This window comes from Emys orbicularis, chromosome 12 (assembly GCF_028017835.1).
Source record: "Emys orbicularis isolate rEmyOrb1 chromosome 12, rEmyOrb1.hap1, whole genome shotgun sequence".
NCBI classification, from domain to species: Eukaryota; Metazoa; Chordata; order Testudines; family Emydidae; genus Emys; species Emys orbicularis.
Genome location: NC_088694.1, coordinates 34,874,737 through 34,891,585, shown reverse-complemented (window position 1 = coordinate 34,891,585; position 16,849 = coordinate 34,874,737). Strand labels below are relative to the sequence as shown.

Below are 16,849 nucleotides of genomic sequence, written 5' to 3'. Positions count from 1 at the left end.
CCAGCCAATGTGGGTAGATTTACCTCTCACAGTGCTGGAACACAGCTGGGCCTGTTCCTGTTCTTCTAGACAGCCAGGATTCTCCGGTGTGTCTGAGGGACTTTCAAATCTGGGGGGAGACAAGAGACAATCCCGTTGATGAAGATATTTTAGATGTCTTTGAAAATGACATTGCAAATAGATAGTCGAGAGGCAGATCGATGAGACATTCGTTAAGATTAGTTACCTTGATAGCGAGACATGATGCACAGTATCTTTGATAAGACAGAGAGAAAAAGATGAGGGACAATTCAGTAGATTAGATACATAAGAGTAAGTTAGGATGAGTGATTAGATGTGAGACAGAGAGAGACAATTCTGGAGACAATATAGATGTTGATGGCTCCAGAAAATGAACTTGGGGGTTAGAACAGTAACATAGGAAAATGCCCCAGACTGTCTCATACTCACCTTCCCACTTGTGATCCACTGCTTCGTTTCTGAAACCCATTAATCTACAGCAGAGAAGCTTCTCTGCTAGAGAATCTCGGAGGTGGATCCTTTCTGTATAGTTAAGTGACCACTGGGATCAAATCCCCAGGGTTCTCTCTGACTATGTGTGCCCAGGAGAATTAGTAATTGCATTCTGTTTGTAAACACTTTGATCAATGCAAACAACTCAGCAACGCAAAAACAACCATTCAGTTCAGAGATGGCCTAGTCCAGATTCCAAGGCCAATTGTACTTGTTGATCAAGGTGAAGAATATTGGTTTACTGTCAGTTCTCCAAGCATTTCCTGTAGACATATTCTTCATCACTATTAAGCTGTATTTGTTGCACTAAAGGCCTGAGCCCTTAGAGCCTGGACAACTTACCTAAGCTTCTCAGGTACAAGTACATGTGATAAGGATGTATCATTTGTATTTATAGATTTAAAGAACAAATATGATTGATTGCTAGGCCAAAAGCTTTTAGCAATAACTGTCAGTGACATTAACAGCATAGCTCTTGGTGGAACTGGTGTGAGGTCTGACTAGGCTGTAATGGGACACTGTGTCCACTTCATCATGACCAAACCATCATACTGGGAACTAATTGACCTACTTTGTTGGTACTCTCAGGATGGAGCTGAGAACTCACTGGACCATGAGTAGTTCTTAACTCCCCTTTCAGCCCTATTCCCCCAAACCCTTTAATCAGGGAGCAAATATGAGCATTCAGGGAAGTATAACTATTAATAAGTACACTACAATTAAGTATTAACCATACTTTGCACAAAAGGTTAAAAGAAGAATATTAGTTGTTTGATTTGAGATTCACATAAACTGACAGATATTTAGGCACACAGAGAGATAAATTCATCTCTCTCTCTATCTCTATCTATCTACATCATTTTATACTTCCACCCATCGCCATAGCATCTGAGTGCCTTTCCCGTAAAATCAGTAGCAATAGAGAAGTACCTAGTTGACTTCAAAGTGTTTGGACATTCCTCCCTTTTTGGGATACCAGCTCGTCCTATGGAAGGTTTTCTTGGTTTTGGATTTTGGGAGAGAAGGAGTAAAGTCGAAGTAGGTGTCACAGAATCCTACATCATAGGCCAGAAGGGGGCATCGTGTGGCAGGTATGAGGATTGTGGAAGTGGGAAGGTGGAAAAACTTTCCCAAAGGTTTTGCAGTGTTTCCTAAAGACAGAAAATGGATTCACCTCATCTGACCCTGGAAGCTCCTTCCACCACCAGATCCCCCCATCCAAGAATGCCTTGTCCCCACTTCTCATGCATTTCATCCTCAGCTTTGTGATTTTTAATATTACCGGGCTCCTAGGTGCTACAATAATACTTGCAGAAAATTGAATGCATAGACACAATTTGAATCATATACAAATCTACACACACAAGCACAATGGTGTATGCACAAACACACACAAACAAACAAATGTCTACAGACCCACAAACAAGCATAACGGAATGCATAGACATGTGAACATACAAATTCATAAAGCTGTGATCTTCAAAAGAGTCCAGAGGAGTTAGGCATTCAAATCCCATATATTTTCAGTTGGATTCGGGCACCTAAATCTCTTAGGGGCATTTGAAAATCCCAATTTCAACCTACATGTGCAATCACACACACATCAACAAGCACACCAAAACTGACGTAGAAACACTCCAGTGGCCATACAGATATGAATATACAATCACATAGGAATGTACAGTCAGAATCTCTTTCATGGTCATGAATTCGTACAGAACGAATTTGCTGGAAGTGACAAGTGAAAACTTCATTATTTTACAAATATAGAAATTAGAGCTATTGTAACTCTCTTTCTCCCTTGTCTGGTTAATATATCATACCTGTGGTTTTGCCTGAGTGCAGTACTCCCTTGTGGGGAGAGAGTCCAGAGGAGAGCAAAAAAATGATCAAAGGGTTAGAAAATCTGACATAGGAAGAAAGGTTAAAGAAACTGGGCCCGTTTAGTCCTGAGAAAAGACGGCTTAAGGGGGACCAGATAATAGTCTTCACTATGTTAAGGGCTGATATAAAGAGGACAGAGATCAATTGTTCTCCATGTCCGTTGAAGGCAGGACAAGAAATAATGGGCTTAATCTGCAGCAAGGGAGATTTAAGTTAGATATTAGGAAAAGCTTTCTAATAATATGGGTAGTTAAACTCTGGACTAGGTTTCCAAGGAGGTTGTGGAATCCCCGTCAGTGGTGGGTTTTAAGAACAGGTTGGACAAACGCCTGTCAGGGCTGGTCTGGGTTTCCTTGGTCTTGCCTCAGCGCTGGGGACAGGACTTGATGCCCCCCCAAGATCTCTCTCAGCCCCACATTTCTATGAATCTCTGACAGCTACAACTGTCTAAATGACTCCTGAACTCCTACCAACAGCATTTTCTGTTCACAAAAACAAAAATAAAACACCTGGGATATTCCCTGACACAAACTTTATGAACGCACAGTTACGGTTGTACGGGGCCGATGATATATCAGGCCTATGTGCTTTAGCAATTTTGTGATTGTCACCTTCACTGAGACCTTTGCTTTTGTAACCTCCTTGGTGGTTTAGGACACCAAGGTGCTAGTGAAAACAAGTCCAGTGCTGACAGCATCAGTCTTTTCTGAACACTGCTGCCCATGCTAGGGACCGGGATGCCTTGTAAAGCGCTGAGAAGGAGAAATCCATCACCTGCCATCAACGTGGACTAACAATTCTGTCCTGGAACAATTGGTTTTCCGCTGTCAGGCCCGCTGACATTCATTAACTCTCAACACAGAAGCAAACAGGCACAGGATCCAGAGCTGGGAAATTCCCCCAGCCCAAGCACATGGAAACAGGATGTGCCTGAGAGACTATGCGTACCTATGGATGCTGACCAGAACCAGGTCTGCTGGGGTGAGGAGATCAGACTGAGGGGGATGCACTGAGGATGTAGTTTTCCTAAGATGTGTAACTCTGGTGTTGTGTTGTAAAGAGTAAAGTGTATGCATTTCTTGCTTTCCTGCTGCATTGTTCCTGAAGGGTGTGTCTGGACTCCAGGTGAGGAGGAAGGTGTATAAGTAACTGGAGGATGGGAGGAATGAGACAGTTGTTTTGTGGTCTAAGCCAGTTGGACTGCAGACTCCCACTGTCTAAGAAGGGTGTCAGAGACTCATAGACTTTAAGGTCATAAGGGACCCTCATGACCCTCTAATCTGACCTCCTGATGTTTCAGGCCACAGAATGGGGTCATCCACGGGGTCTGCACCTGGCAGTATGCCTGAGAGTGACCCAGAGCTAGGGACAGTGATCAGTCACTATCTAGATCCAGAGGGGTTAGAATCACATGAGAACCACAATTTGGGTCTGAGTACAATGGATTGGTGCCTGTCCAGAGGAAGGGCAGAGCCAGGTAGTCACAGCACCCATTGAAATTTAAGAGTCAATTCACACTTCAGAGTTATTGTGTCAGGCTCTCTGCAAACTCAGACAGACGTTGCCACAAGGGTTTCACTTAGGTCATGTTTGCAAGGTTGTCTTTGCAACCACAACGTCTGGAGACTTCGGGCTAGATTCACAAGAGTGATTTAGGTTCCTAAAGCAGCATTTAGACACCACTGACATTCATGAAAACCTGCCTACCTTGCCCTATAGGTGCCTAATGTCCCCTGGTACCTAAGTTTCCGCCAGTAAAGTCCCAGAGATGCCTAAATTTTTGCCAGCGGACTTGTGCAAAGTTACCAAAGTATTGACACCACTGAGCAGCTCAGTAGCTGACTCATGCAGCTCCCCAGTGGGATTTACAAACTTGGTGTTCCCTCACATGTCTGAATCTAGGGATCTAATCTGGGAGGTGTGCTCAGAGGTCTCCCTCTCTCAATCTCTCTCCTGTTGAAGCTGTTCTAATCGGTGTGCCTACTTAAATCTTCATTGGAGAAGGGAGTGGGACACAGGTCTCCCAGGAGAACATTCTAGCAACTAGCATTATAGAGTCCTAGAAGGGGTAGAGAGAGTGGGAATAATTCTATAGGCTAGTGGCTAATGCATTCTCCTGAGAGAGCCAGGTTTCACTCCCAGCTCCACAGAAGATTTGGAAAGGTCTACAGTACAGCCGCACAGCTACAGTGCTGCAGCTATGCTGCTATAGTATAGACACTTACTTCGTTGGCGGAAGGAGTTTAGCCATTGATGTAGTTAATCCACCTCTCTGAGAAGTGGTAGAATTCTTCTGTCGGCCTAGTGGTTTTCTCCACGGGGGCTTTGGTAGGCTTAACTATATCACTCCCTGGTGTGAATTTTTCACACCGCCGAGCAACATAGCTAAATCTAAGTGTTCACTGGGCTTTTAATTTTGGGCAGAAATTGGGACAACTTCAACAAGAGGGATAGAGAGGCACCCACCCCCCAATTCCATAGTAGTGATCAGGACCCTTTCCTAAGAGGCGGTGGGCCTGGAGCCAAACTGGTGCTGCGCATCAGGCAAAGGGGGGCTATGAAGCTAGATCTCGCCTACCCTGAGTGACTGCTCAAATTGCTCAGTGCTTGGCTGGTGGCTCCCCGTTCAGCTTGTCGGCTTTTGTGCAGTCCTGTTTTCTCCCCATATATTATATAGGGAGCCTGGGGTCCAGATCCACCAATGGATGTAGGAGCCTAACTGTCAGGTTAGGGTCCTAAATCCCAGAATCAAAACACCTACTCAGCTGCCGCTGAACCATGTAGGCGCCTAAACTCACTCGGGATGGAGAAGACCCCCCCCCGTTCAAATCCCTCCCACTGCCTGACAACAAGAGGAGATTTGAACAGAGCTCTGCCACCTCTCTGGTGAGTTCCAGAACCACTGGGCAATGGGAGAGTCCTCTCCTGTGGAAGCTGTTCCACTGTGAAAGATTCATTGGGGGAAGAGACAGAGAAGCAAACGTAAGGATGACTCTGCAAAGCCTGGGCATTGGACATCTCACCTGGCAGACTGAGGGTCTGCTCTCCCTGCTCCCATATCCCAGTTTAAATTAGTTAGCCACAGTGGAAGAGCTTCAAGAGGAGAGACTGAGGTGACTATGCCTCAGAATATCCCACAGCCTGTTGGCTATGGCATTTAAATGAGAGGTAGAAGGTCACTGATCAAATCCGTTCTCCACTTCATGTAGGGGGGGGGAGTCTTGAACCAGAGGTTTCCACATCCCAGGTGACTACCTGAACTGCTGGGCTAAAAGTGAGGAGGGAGCTCTACTTGCCCCCTCCAAAATGATATCGGTGCCTAACACCAAGGGATGGTTGGCAGCTGAGAATCTCAAGCAGAGGGAGGTGCCTCCCTGCCGACGGGACTTAGGAACCTGTCTGCAAAAGAGGTGCTGGGGAAATGATGACTTTGCTTTTAGGCTAAATCCGCTCAAGATTTAGTATGGTGACAAGCAACACAAAACAAAGAAGTACTGATTCTCATTATAGTGCAAATCACAGATAATTCCAGTGATGGCAGAGGACTCAAATCAATATATGTGACTGAAGAAGTATGCCCAGTGTGGCCGTATGAGCATTAAACTCAATGTTAGATACTAGTACTTGGTCCCTCTACCAGGGTTGGTTCAAAAGGGAACTTTTTGTAAAAAATGGTGACAACATGTAACTATGACATTGAGGTTGAAGTTTTAATTACAGAAGATCAGGACCTTCATCATAATTCAGATTCCCAAAGCAAACATAACTCTATGACCTTGCTAAGGAGCAGCAGAAGCAAATGTGGTATTTCATGACCATGGAGAAATTTCTACACATTGTTTATTCCCCCTCTCCTCACAAAAAAAAAGAAAAGAAAGGAAAACAAAAGAAAAGAAGTGTTATATAAGTGTTAATTATTTTAAATCTCAAATTAATGTAGATTTGATGGGTAGACACAGAGCTAGATGATACAGAGTAATTTAATTAGAATAATGACTTTCAAAGGGGTCCATCTCCAACTCATTTTATTTCTTTATTATATTTATGATTGGAAATTACAGTTGCCTTTCAATCAAATATAGGTCCCAGAGGCTGCATTACGATCTGTCTTGGGTGGTTTAGACACAACAAATCCTACATCTTGACAGGGGTTAGACTAGGTGATCCTTACGGTTCTTTCTAACCCTGTGGTTCTGTGATTCTAGCCACCTTTTGTGTCTTTGAAAATGTCCCACTAGACTCAAAGAAAAAGTCATACACAGAGAGAGTTGAGAGTAAGTATTTCTCCCATTGACATTGATCTGAATATGAATTTTCATTGTCAGTGACAGATATCAATGATCAATATGGGTTTGGGCTGGCATTTTCAAAATGGACTAAGGGTATATGGTGCCCCAACCCTATTGAACAGCCATGAAAGTTGGGTGCCTCCCTGCCTGTGAAAATCCCCTCATTTTCCATGTGGAAGTCAGTGGAAATTCAGTAGCTAAACCCTTTAGGTTGCTAAGAAAACCAAAGTCTATGAAGTCAATGGGGGTTTCACCTGATTAAATTCAAGAAGGGTCTCGGGAGTTGGGTCTTATGGTTTTACAATTGTAATCATAGAAACATCAGGCTGGAAGGGATATCCAGAAGTCAGCAAGTCAGCCTCTGCACTGAGGCAGGATCAAGTAAAACTAGACCATCCCTGACAGGTGTTTGCCCAACCTGTTCTTGAAATCCTCCAAAGAGGGTGATTCCACAACCTCCTTTTGAAGCCTATTCCAGAGTTTAAGTACTTTATTTTCTTAGGACAAAACATGCCCAGTTGTTTTCACCTTTCCATATAGTTTAGGCTTTCTAAACCTTTGATCATTTTTGTTGTTCTCCTCTGGACTCTCCCATTTGTCCACATCTTTCCTGAAGCGAGGCTGTAATAAAATACAGCCCAGATATTGAACGTGACCTCTGGGAAGGTTGCCCCCCTTCTGAGACCCTTCCCCAGTTCCCCGAGAGCATGCCTTTTATGTTGCTAGCTCATGCCTCCACTTCTCTCTGAGGTGGGAACCCTGCCATCCTATCATTCTCTGACTGAGTCTCTGGGTTACTCCTCCCTGGGTGGACCGTTTTCCTGTCAGCTTCCAGGAGAGTTGACCACTTCCTTTTCAAACCATCAGCGTCTTTTTATCTCAGCCTTAGCCTTGGAAAGTTAAAAAAAACTTAACCAAGATGATGCGAGCCAGATAGGCTCTTCCCCCAACTGATGAACCAGATATTGTTGTCTTCACCCCCTGAAAAGGGTAGATCAGAAACTGACTTATCTGAGTGGTTGTTTTCCCCTGATGGCTTCCTTACCAGCTCACTTTACAACCTCCTTTGATTTGACTTTATTCATTGAGTTAGGTGGCAGTATGAACTTGAAAAGGGAAAACAAATCAGATACAACATTTCTAAACAATGACACAGACGTTTTCTCCTTTGTGACACCCCCCAAGTTGAGACCTTTCCATGTGGCTCAATGATCAGGAAAACAAACAATTTTTTATGAAAACAAAGAAATCCTACTCCTGCCCAAGAGTTTCCTTAGAGCTTCCTTCACTTCTTTGTTCCTCAGGCTATATATGATGGGGTTGAATGTCGGAGTGATGATCGTATAGAAGAGGGAAATTGCTCGATCGATGTCCACAGAGCCATTGGAACTGGGCCTCATGTAGGTGACGAAGGTGCTGCCATAGAACAAGGTGACTGTGATCAGGTGTGAGGAGCAGGTGGAGAAGGCTTTACGTCTCCCTTCACCTGAGCGCATCTTCAGGATTGTGCGGATGATGCTGGTGTAGGAGGCGATGATCAAGAGGAAGGGGAGGACTATGACTACCACAGTGAGGAAGGCAAGAATGGCCTTGATGAAGGATGTGTCAGTGCTCACCAATCGAAGTATTGGGAGGACGTCGCAGAAGAAATGATTGATTTTATTTGACCTGCAGAAGGGTAAGGTGAATATGGCCACAGTTTGCTCACATGCCACCATGCTGCCGGCAATCCACACTGCAGCTGCCAAGCTAAGGGTAACCTTTCTGTTCATGATGAGTGAGTAACGCATGGGGTTGCATATAGCGACGTACCGGTCATAGGACATAATGGCCAGCAGACCACACTCTGTGCTGCCAAAGAAAATGAAGAAGTACATCTGGACTACACAGCCTAGGAAAGAGATAGTCTGCCGCTCTGACAGAAGGTTGGTCAAGGTCTTAGGGATGATGACCGAGGTGTAGCAGATCTCCAAGACTGACAAGTTCCTGAGGAAGAAATACATGGGGGTGTGGAGGGCCAGGTCAGCCACTGTGACAGTGATTATGAGGCCATTTCCGATCAGGGTGATGAGGTAGATGAGTAAGACTAGGACGAAGAGAAGGGGCTGCAGATCCTGGAGGTCTGAGAAGCCCAGAAAGATAAACTCTGTCACTGCAGTTAGGTTTCTCTCCATAGCTCTCTCCTGTGGAGGCCAAATAGGTATTTAGATACCTCAGAGGTTTGCATGGTATCATATAGATAGATAGATAGATAGATAGATAGATAGATAGATAGATAGATAGATAGATAGATAGATAAACAATGAGATTCGCCCCATCCCCTCTCTCATCTCTCTGAATACACACAGATCAGTTGTTCTGTCTCTTGGATCTTATTCATCTCTGGTTGACATCTTGTGAGTTTTCTTCTCCTGGCCTGTTGTACACTAAAAGGTGGGACCAACCAAGGCACGTCACTCAGGGGTGTGAAAACTCCACACCCCATCGCGATGTAGCTCAGCTGCTCTAGCCCGCTGTGTAGACAGCACTGGGTGGACTGAAGAGTTCTTCCATCCAGGGAGTGGCTATCTCTCAGAGTGGTCAATTACCGATGCAGATGGAAGGACCCCGGCCGGCCGTCACTGCAGCGAGTGGCTACACTGAAGCACTGCATCCGTGCAGCTGTGTGCTGGAATGTGATAAGTGTAGAAACACACACTAAGAGTAGGACCCGCACACACTGTCTTGTGCACCTAGTTCCTACCACCCTGCAGGGCTGTCTGGGGCAGGCAGTTCAGGGAGATGGTGTTTTCTTTTCCTTACATTCTCCTAGCAAGCCCAGCACCATGCATGTGTCAGTCCAGCCCTGAATCTGGCTCCCCAGCTGACGCACCTTGTTGAAACTAGTTTGGGTGCTTCCCGCAAGAATGGGCAGGAGCCATTAAAGCCACGGGCTCTGGCCTTGTCTTTTCATGGTACTGAAGCGGAAGCTGCTGGGCAACTCTTTGCGAGGGTCCCCTCTCTCTGCGTAACTCAACATACATAAAAAACCTGCAGTATCGAGCATCGGAGCCTGCGTCCACTGATTCGGGCTGAAGGAGCTTGCGTTGCACGATTAACAACTTCAGTGTAGAAGTTCCCACTCCGGCTGGGGCCCGGCTCGGAAACCCAGAGTGGGTGGGAGGGTCCAGCCCAATAATGGCTATATTGTCCTATTCCCCCACTTAGCGTGAGCCCCACATTCCCGAGTCAGATATCCCGGGCTCTGAGACTCGGTGCTGGGGGTATTTTTTGCTGGATAGCTGTACCCTCTGTGGCTAGGAGGGCAGAGAGGCCCCCAGGGTGAGACATCCGATCCATTGTGGGGTACCGACACACCTCACCCGTGGCACAGCCAGGCACACTATTAATAATTAGGGCTGCAGATTTGTCATGGCATTTTTTATCCAGAATCACAGGGCGGCAGTCACGGTAAATTTGCTAAAAGCCAGGGATTTAGTGGCAGCTCCGAGAGGTGGCACCGACCACCCGGAGCAGTGCCTGGCACCACAGCCCTGACCCCAGCCCTGTGCAGAGGGGAGGTCTGCATCAGCTTGCCCTTCCTCCTACTCCTGCTGTGAGCCTGTTTCTATGCTAGCCAGCCCCATTCCCAGCCTGCAATGCCTCCTGCCTCAGCCGGCTGCCTGGTGATTCTGACACCCTGTCCCACACTCACCTCAGAAACATCCGCAGCTGCTGTGTCTGCTCCGGAGGGGCAGCTGGCCCACACCTGAGAGGCGCTGTGACCCCGCGCACTTCGGACCATGTCTAGAGGGGGGAGCTGAGCCCCGCCCAGAGAGACCGGAGCTGCAGGAGCCCGCACTGCCGCGTGAGTCACGGACACACCCAAAAAAACTCACAAAGGAATGGGAAAATCACTCTGGCTCTGACTTCTTTCCTGCTGTGACAGCCTTGCAGCCTTTTGAATAATGATTAAAGAGCACCCCCACATTAGTCCCCGCTTTCCTACCTCATACAGTGCCATCCCATGAGTGAGAATGAGATCCCAGAGTGCTGAGAGGAAAATCACTAGGCAAACCAACAACTAACAGCCCAGAGTTACCTTGATAGCGTGACATGATGCACAGTATCTCTTATAAGACAGAGAGAAAGAGATGAGGGACAATTCTGTAGATTAGACCCATAAGAGTAAGTTAGAGTGAGTGATTAGATGTTAGAGAGAGAGAGAGAGAGAGAGAGAGAGAGAGAGAGAGAGAGACAATTTTGGAGACAATTTAGGTGTTGATGGCTCCAGAAAATGAACTTGGGGCCATAACAGTAACATAGGAAAACGCCCCAGACTGTGTCATACTTACCTTCCCACTTGTGATCCACTGCTTCGTTTCTGAAACCCATTAACCCACAGCAGAGAAGCTTCTCTGCAAGAGATCTCAGAGATGGATCCTTTCGGTATAGTTAAGTGACCACTGGGATCAAATCCCTAGGGTTCTCTCTGACTATGGGTGCCCAGGAGAATTAGTAATTGCATTCTGTTTGTAAACACTTTGATCAATGAAATCAACTCAGCAACTCAGAAACAACCATTCAGTTCAGAGATGGCCTAGTCCAGATTCCAAGGCCAATTGTACTTGTTGATCAAGGTGAAGAATATTGGTTTACTGTCAGTTCTCCAAGCATTTCCTGTAGACATATTCTTCATCGCTGTTAAGCTGTATTTGTTGCACTAAAGAGCTGAGTCCTTAGAGCCTGGACAATTTACCTAAGCTTCTCAGGTACAAGTACATGTGATAAGGATGTATCATTTGTATTTATAGATTTCAGGAACAAATATAATTGATTGCTAGGCCAAAAGCTTTTAGCAATAACTGTCAGTGACATCAACAGTATAGCTCTTGGTGGAACTGGTGTGAGGTCTGACTAGGCTGTAATGGGACACCGTGTCCGCTTCATCATGACCAAACCATCACACTGGGAACTAATTGACCTACTTTGTTGGTACTCTCAGGATGGAGCTGAGAACTCACTGGACCATGAGTAGTTCTTAACTCCCCTCTCAGCCCTAGAGTGACTTCTTAAGGACAGAGTTGAGGCAGATTGGCAGGGAGTGGGTGTAGGGAAATTCACAGAGCCCTTGCATTGCTGTATGTGACCTCCAGAAATCCAAGGACAGCGTCCTACAGAGATATCAGCTCTTTCTACCACAAATTTCTAAATCTCCAGTTCAGATCTATCCCCTGGCAGGAGTGACTCCAGTTACCACCTTATAGCTCTTTGGCGTCTCATGTGAAATGCATACAGTGGGTCTCAGACCAGCTCCCAGTGTGTAAAATGTATTCACCAATGGCCTTGGAACTCATTTGCAAACCTCTTCGTCCATTCATCTCAGTGTCCAAAGGCTAGTGGCGAAGTTCACACCAGTGCCATTCCCAAACCATTCCCATTGAGTGTGACTTTCAGTGTGAACTGGACAATCATTCAAATATCCCAGCCTAAACATGCAAAGGCCTTGACTGGTGCACAGGCCTTGAGTGTACTTCATGCTGAAGCGTCATGGACCTTGAGCTAGCCTGGGACACCCGAATGCAGGCTCCCCAAAACAGGGCTGAGGTAGACTGGTGGGACAGTGTGTTGGAACTGTCAGTACTTCAGCCTTATCCTGAGTTCTTTGATGGGCCACAGGAGAAATGCTGTCCTCATGTGCAGAGCTGTGCTTCTTGGATTAGGGTTTTCTTCACCTTCCTCTGAGACATTGGATCTTGGCAATTGACAAAGTTGTGACACTAACAGGAATGATCTCAGCCTTTTGAGCCAGTCTTTTCTTGCCTCTACTTTTCGCCAGTTGTGATTATTAAGTAGAGCTGGTATAAGAATAATGAAACCTCTGATTTATAAACTTGTTTGTGAATAACATAGTAAGGACACTTCTGCAATGATTGGAGAGAAGCCTGTTCCAAGAAGATTGACTATTTAGAGCAGGTAGCTGAGCATCAGCTTTTCTGGGTTCAACTCCTCGCTCAGGAAGACGGTGGGTGTAGCAGTTAAAGTGTGTGGGGCGGGTGGGAGTCAAGATTCTGGGGTAAAAGGGCACATCAGGGAGCTGGTTCGGCAAATGTATGAATGTTGTAATCTCTCTCCTCCTTCCTGTGGAGGTCAACTGTCTTCTTTAATTGACAGCTCTTCAGGGAAGGGATCATATTCTCAAATATACTCTTGTTATGGCCATATCAATAGAGCCCCTGTCCTGATTGGAGCATGTGAGCATTGATCTCACTCCCCACATGGTTGTAGACTTGGATTTCGAAAGGGGGCTGGTGGAGTTAGGCACCCAAATGCAATTCAAAGCCTACGGGAATTGGGTGACAGACAATCTTCACACCCCTGCTGTCAAGTTTTCACACCCCAGATGTCAAAATCAGTTCTTGCCCCCTTAGGGCTGGTTGGTTGGGGGAAGTGCTAAGAGACTGGTTAGGGGAAGTTCTAAGAAGGACATGATTTAGTCCTGTAGCCACTGATCATCTGCTCTGGGGCACAGGCAGGACTTTCTGTGGTAGTTTCTCCTCTCCCCCTGACCAATCAACACTGAGATGTGTCTGGAAATCAAGTCCTATGAGGTCCTGAGTTCCTACTGAGCATGTACTACACCTTTGATTTCTCAAACAAGAAAGGGAATAATAAAAGGGAAAAGGGACACTCCAAATCACTCCTTCTCCCTTCCTCTCTGACCATGGCATCCATGACACCTGATGAACCGAGAACTGGGGGTGAGGGGTCCTTGCTGGAAGGTACCTAGCCAGTAGGATTGCAAAAGCATATGGTGAGAAAAAACCTTTGTTTTGAATACTTTAAACTTGTGAAGTTAGATGTTATTTGCATTTTACCATTTATTTTCTTTGTAACCAAATCTGATTTTATGCCTCATTGCTTGTAATCCCCCACTTTCCCGGCTGGAGCACCAGCTGGAGCGCGGCAAGCCTCCAGCCCTGCTCCCCCGTCTGGAGCATGGCATGCTCCACGGCCCCGCTCCCCTGGCTGGCGCGCGGCACGCCCTCTGCCGGAGCGCGGCAAGCCCGTGGCCCCGCTCCCTTGGCCTGAGAGGCCGAGGGGCTTGCTGCATTTTGCCCACCCCTGTGCTAGAGGCTGTTTGTGAGGAGGCGAGGAGTGGAAATTCTCACAGCAAAGCAGTGTTAAGGCGACCCAAGTTGTCAAATTGAGGGGATATAGCTGTCTATCAGACCAGATTGCACCCTGGGGAATGTCACACCCATTCTCCACCCTTTGTTTCTGGAAGCGCCTGATCTTGCAAACATTAGCTTTTGAAGCTGATATGAGATTTCTCATTGATTGCATTGTGACCACTCACACAAGAACAGATTTCTTCTAGGCGTGGGAGCAGTTTTAATGCAGGAAGGACCGGATCAAGAATTCCATCCTGTCGTGTTTCTCAGCAAGAAACTGTCTGAGAGGAAAAGCCACTGGTCAATCAGCGAAAAGAAATGCTATGCCATTGTGTATGCGCTGGAAAAGCTACGCCCATACGTTTGGGGACGGCATTTCCAACTACAAACCGACCATGCTGCACTAACGTGGCTTCATACCGCCAAGAGGAATAACAAAAAACTTCTTCGGTGGAGTTTAGCTCTCCAAGATTTTGATTTTGAAATACAACACATTTCAGGAGCTTCTAACAAAGTGGCTGATGCACTCTCCCGGGAAAGTTTCCCAGAATCAACTGGTTAAAAATTGTTCTTAGAATGTGGGACATATTGTTAGTTTTTATATAACACTGGTCTACAATTTTTGAGAAGTCGTCTGCTTCAGAGATAAATATTTTGATGTGGTGAATTCAAATATGACAATTAAAACAACTGATTGGCTACTGTTTCTAAGATATTTAAGTTTTTATATTTTATGTCTATGTATATTGTGTACATATTGAGTTTTAATCATAAATTGTAAACCTAGGTCTTTTCATGTGTTTATGGTTGCTTTACATGATAATATTTCACCTGTCCTGTTTATGTAACACTTTAAAAATCAGCAAAAGGGTTATATAAATAAAATTTATTATGAAACAAAAGGCAAAAATCTATTATGTACATAGTTTAGTCCTATTCAGTGTCTACTCGGTGCTTCTTGGCTTGTCTCTTGTATTCATTAAATGGAACATCTCTTGTCACTGTCCAGCAATAGTCTGCAAGCATTGATGGGCTCCATTTGCCCTGATAGCATTTCTCCATTGTTGCAATGTCCTGGTGAAATCGCTCGCCGTGCTCGTCGCTCACTGCTCTGCAGTTCGGTGGAAAAAAATCTAGATGAGAGTGCAAAAAATGTATCTTTAGTGACATGTTGCAACCAAGGCTTTTGTATGCCTTGAGGAGGTTTTCCACCAACAACCTGTAGTTGTCTGCCTTGTTGTTTCCGAGAAAATTTATTGCCACTAACTGGAAGGCTTTCCATGCCATCTTTTTCTTGCCACGCAGTGCATGGTCAAATGCATCATCTCAAAGAAGTTCACGAATCTGAGGACCAACAAAGACACCTTCCTTTATCTTAGCTTCACTTAACCTTGGAAATTTTCCATGGAGGTACTTGAAAGCTGCTTGTGTTTTGTCAATGGCCTTGACAAAGTTCTTCATCAGACCCAGCTTGATGTGTAAGGGTGGTAACAAAATCTTCCTTGATTCAACAAGTGGTGGATGCTGAACACTTTTCCTCCCAGGCGCCAATGACTGTCGGAGTGGCCAATCTTTCTTGATGTAGTGGGAATCTCTTGCACGACTATCCCATTCGCAGGGAAAACAGCAGTACTTTGAGTATCCAGTCTGCAGACCAAGCAAGAGAACAACAACCTTCAAATCGCCACAAAGCTGCCACTGATGTTGGTCATAGTTTATGCACCTCAAAAGTTGTTTCATGTTGTCATAGGTTTCCTTCATATGGACTGCATGACCAACTGGAATTGATGGCAAAACATTGCCATTATGCAGTAAAACAGCTTTAAGACTCGTCTTCGATGAATCAATGAACAGTCTCCACTCATCTGGATCGTGAATGATGTTGAGGGCTGCCATCACACCATCGATGTTGTTGCAGGCTACAAGATCACCTTCCATGAAGAAGAATGGGACAAGATCCTTTTGACGGTCACGGAACATGGAAACCCTAACATCACCTGCCAGGAGATTCCACTGCTGTAGTCTGGAGCCCAACAGCTCTGCCTTACTCTTGGGTAGTTCCAAATCCCTGACAAGGTCATTCAGTTCACCTTGTGTTATGAGGTGTGGTTCAGAGGAGGAGGATGGGAGAAAATGTGGGTCCTGTGATATTGATGGTTCAGGACCAGAAGTTTCATCCTCTTCCTCTTCCTCGTCTGACTCAAGTGAGAATGATTCTGGTGCATCAGGAACCGGCAGTCCTTCTCCATGGGGTACTGGGCGTATAGCTGATGGAATGTTTGGATAATGCACAGTCCACTTTTTCTTCTTTGACACACCTTTCCCAACTGGAGGCACCATGCAGAAGTAACGATTGCTGGTATGATCTGTTGGCTCTCTCCAAATCATTGGCACTGCAAAAGGCATAGATTTCCTTTTCCTGTTCAACCACTGACGAAGATTTGTTGCACAAGTGTTGCAGCATATGTGTGGGGCCCACCTCTTGTCCTGATCTCCAATTTTGCAGCCAAAATAAAGGTGATAGGCTTTCTTAACCATAGTGGTTATACTGCGCTTTTGGGATGCAAAAGTCACTTCACCACAAACATAGCAGAAGTTATCTGCACTGTTCACACAAGTACGAGGCATCTCTGCTCACTTTGGCTAAACAGAAATGTGTCCCTTTGCAAAATCAAACACTGACAAATAAGAGAGCATGACACTGTATGATTTCTAGAGCTGATCTAGGGCAATTTGTTCAGCAGAGTGATGTAAGCTTCGTTATGATTGCATCATCCATGACTTCTAGGAATAACATGATGCAATTCATATCATGTATGACGCAATACCAGCTTCAGATTGCATCATTCATTGTTTTGCCTAAAAAGCAAGTACTGTCCAAACCCAGTCATAGATTTATTCATAGATCCAGTCAAAGATGTATTTTAGTCATTTCTGGTTTAAATTGAGATCCCTTCCCTTTATAACTCACTTATCCGCCGCCATTCCCAAGTCAAGGGTCGTATATAC

The 16,849-nt window shown here is 45.5% G+C and overlaps 2 protein-coding genes across 2 annotated transcripts in view; one reads left to right on the top strand and one right to left on the bottom strand.

The window, feature by feature from the left end:
• LOC135886051 (cytosolic phospholipase A2 gamma-like) overlaps positions 1-16,849 on the top strand; it is a 979,292-nt gene that overhangs the window by 533,867 nt on the left and 428,576 nt on the right.
• LOC135886008 (olfactory receptor 10A7-like) lies at positions 7,919-8,878 on the bottom strand. Its single transcript, XM_065413899.1, has one exon. The coding sequence runs from the start codon at positions 8,858-8,860 to the stop codon at positions 7,919-7,921; it is 942 nt and encodes a 313-aa protein (XP_065269971.1). The 5' UTR covers positions 8,861-8,878.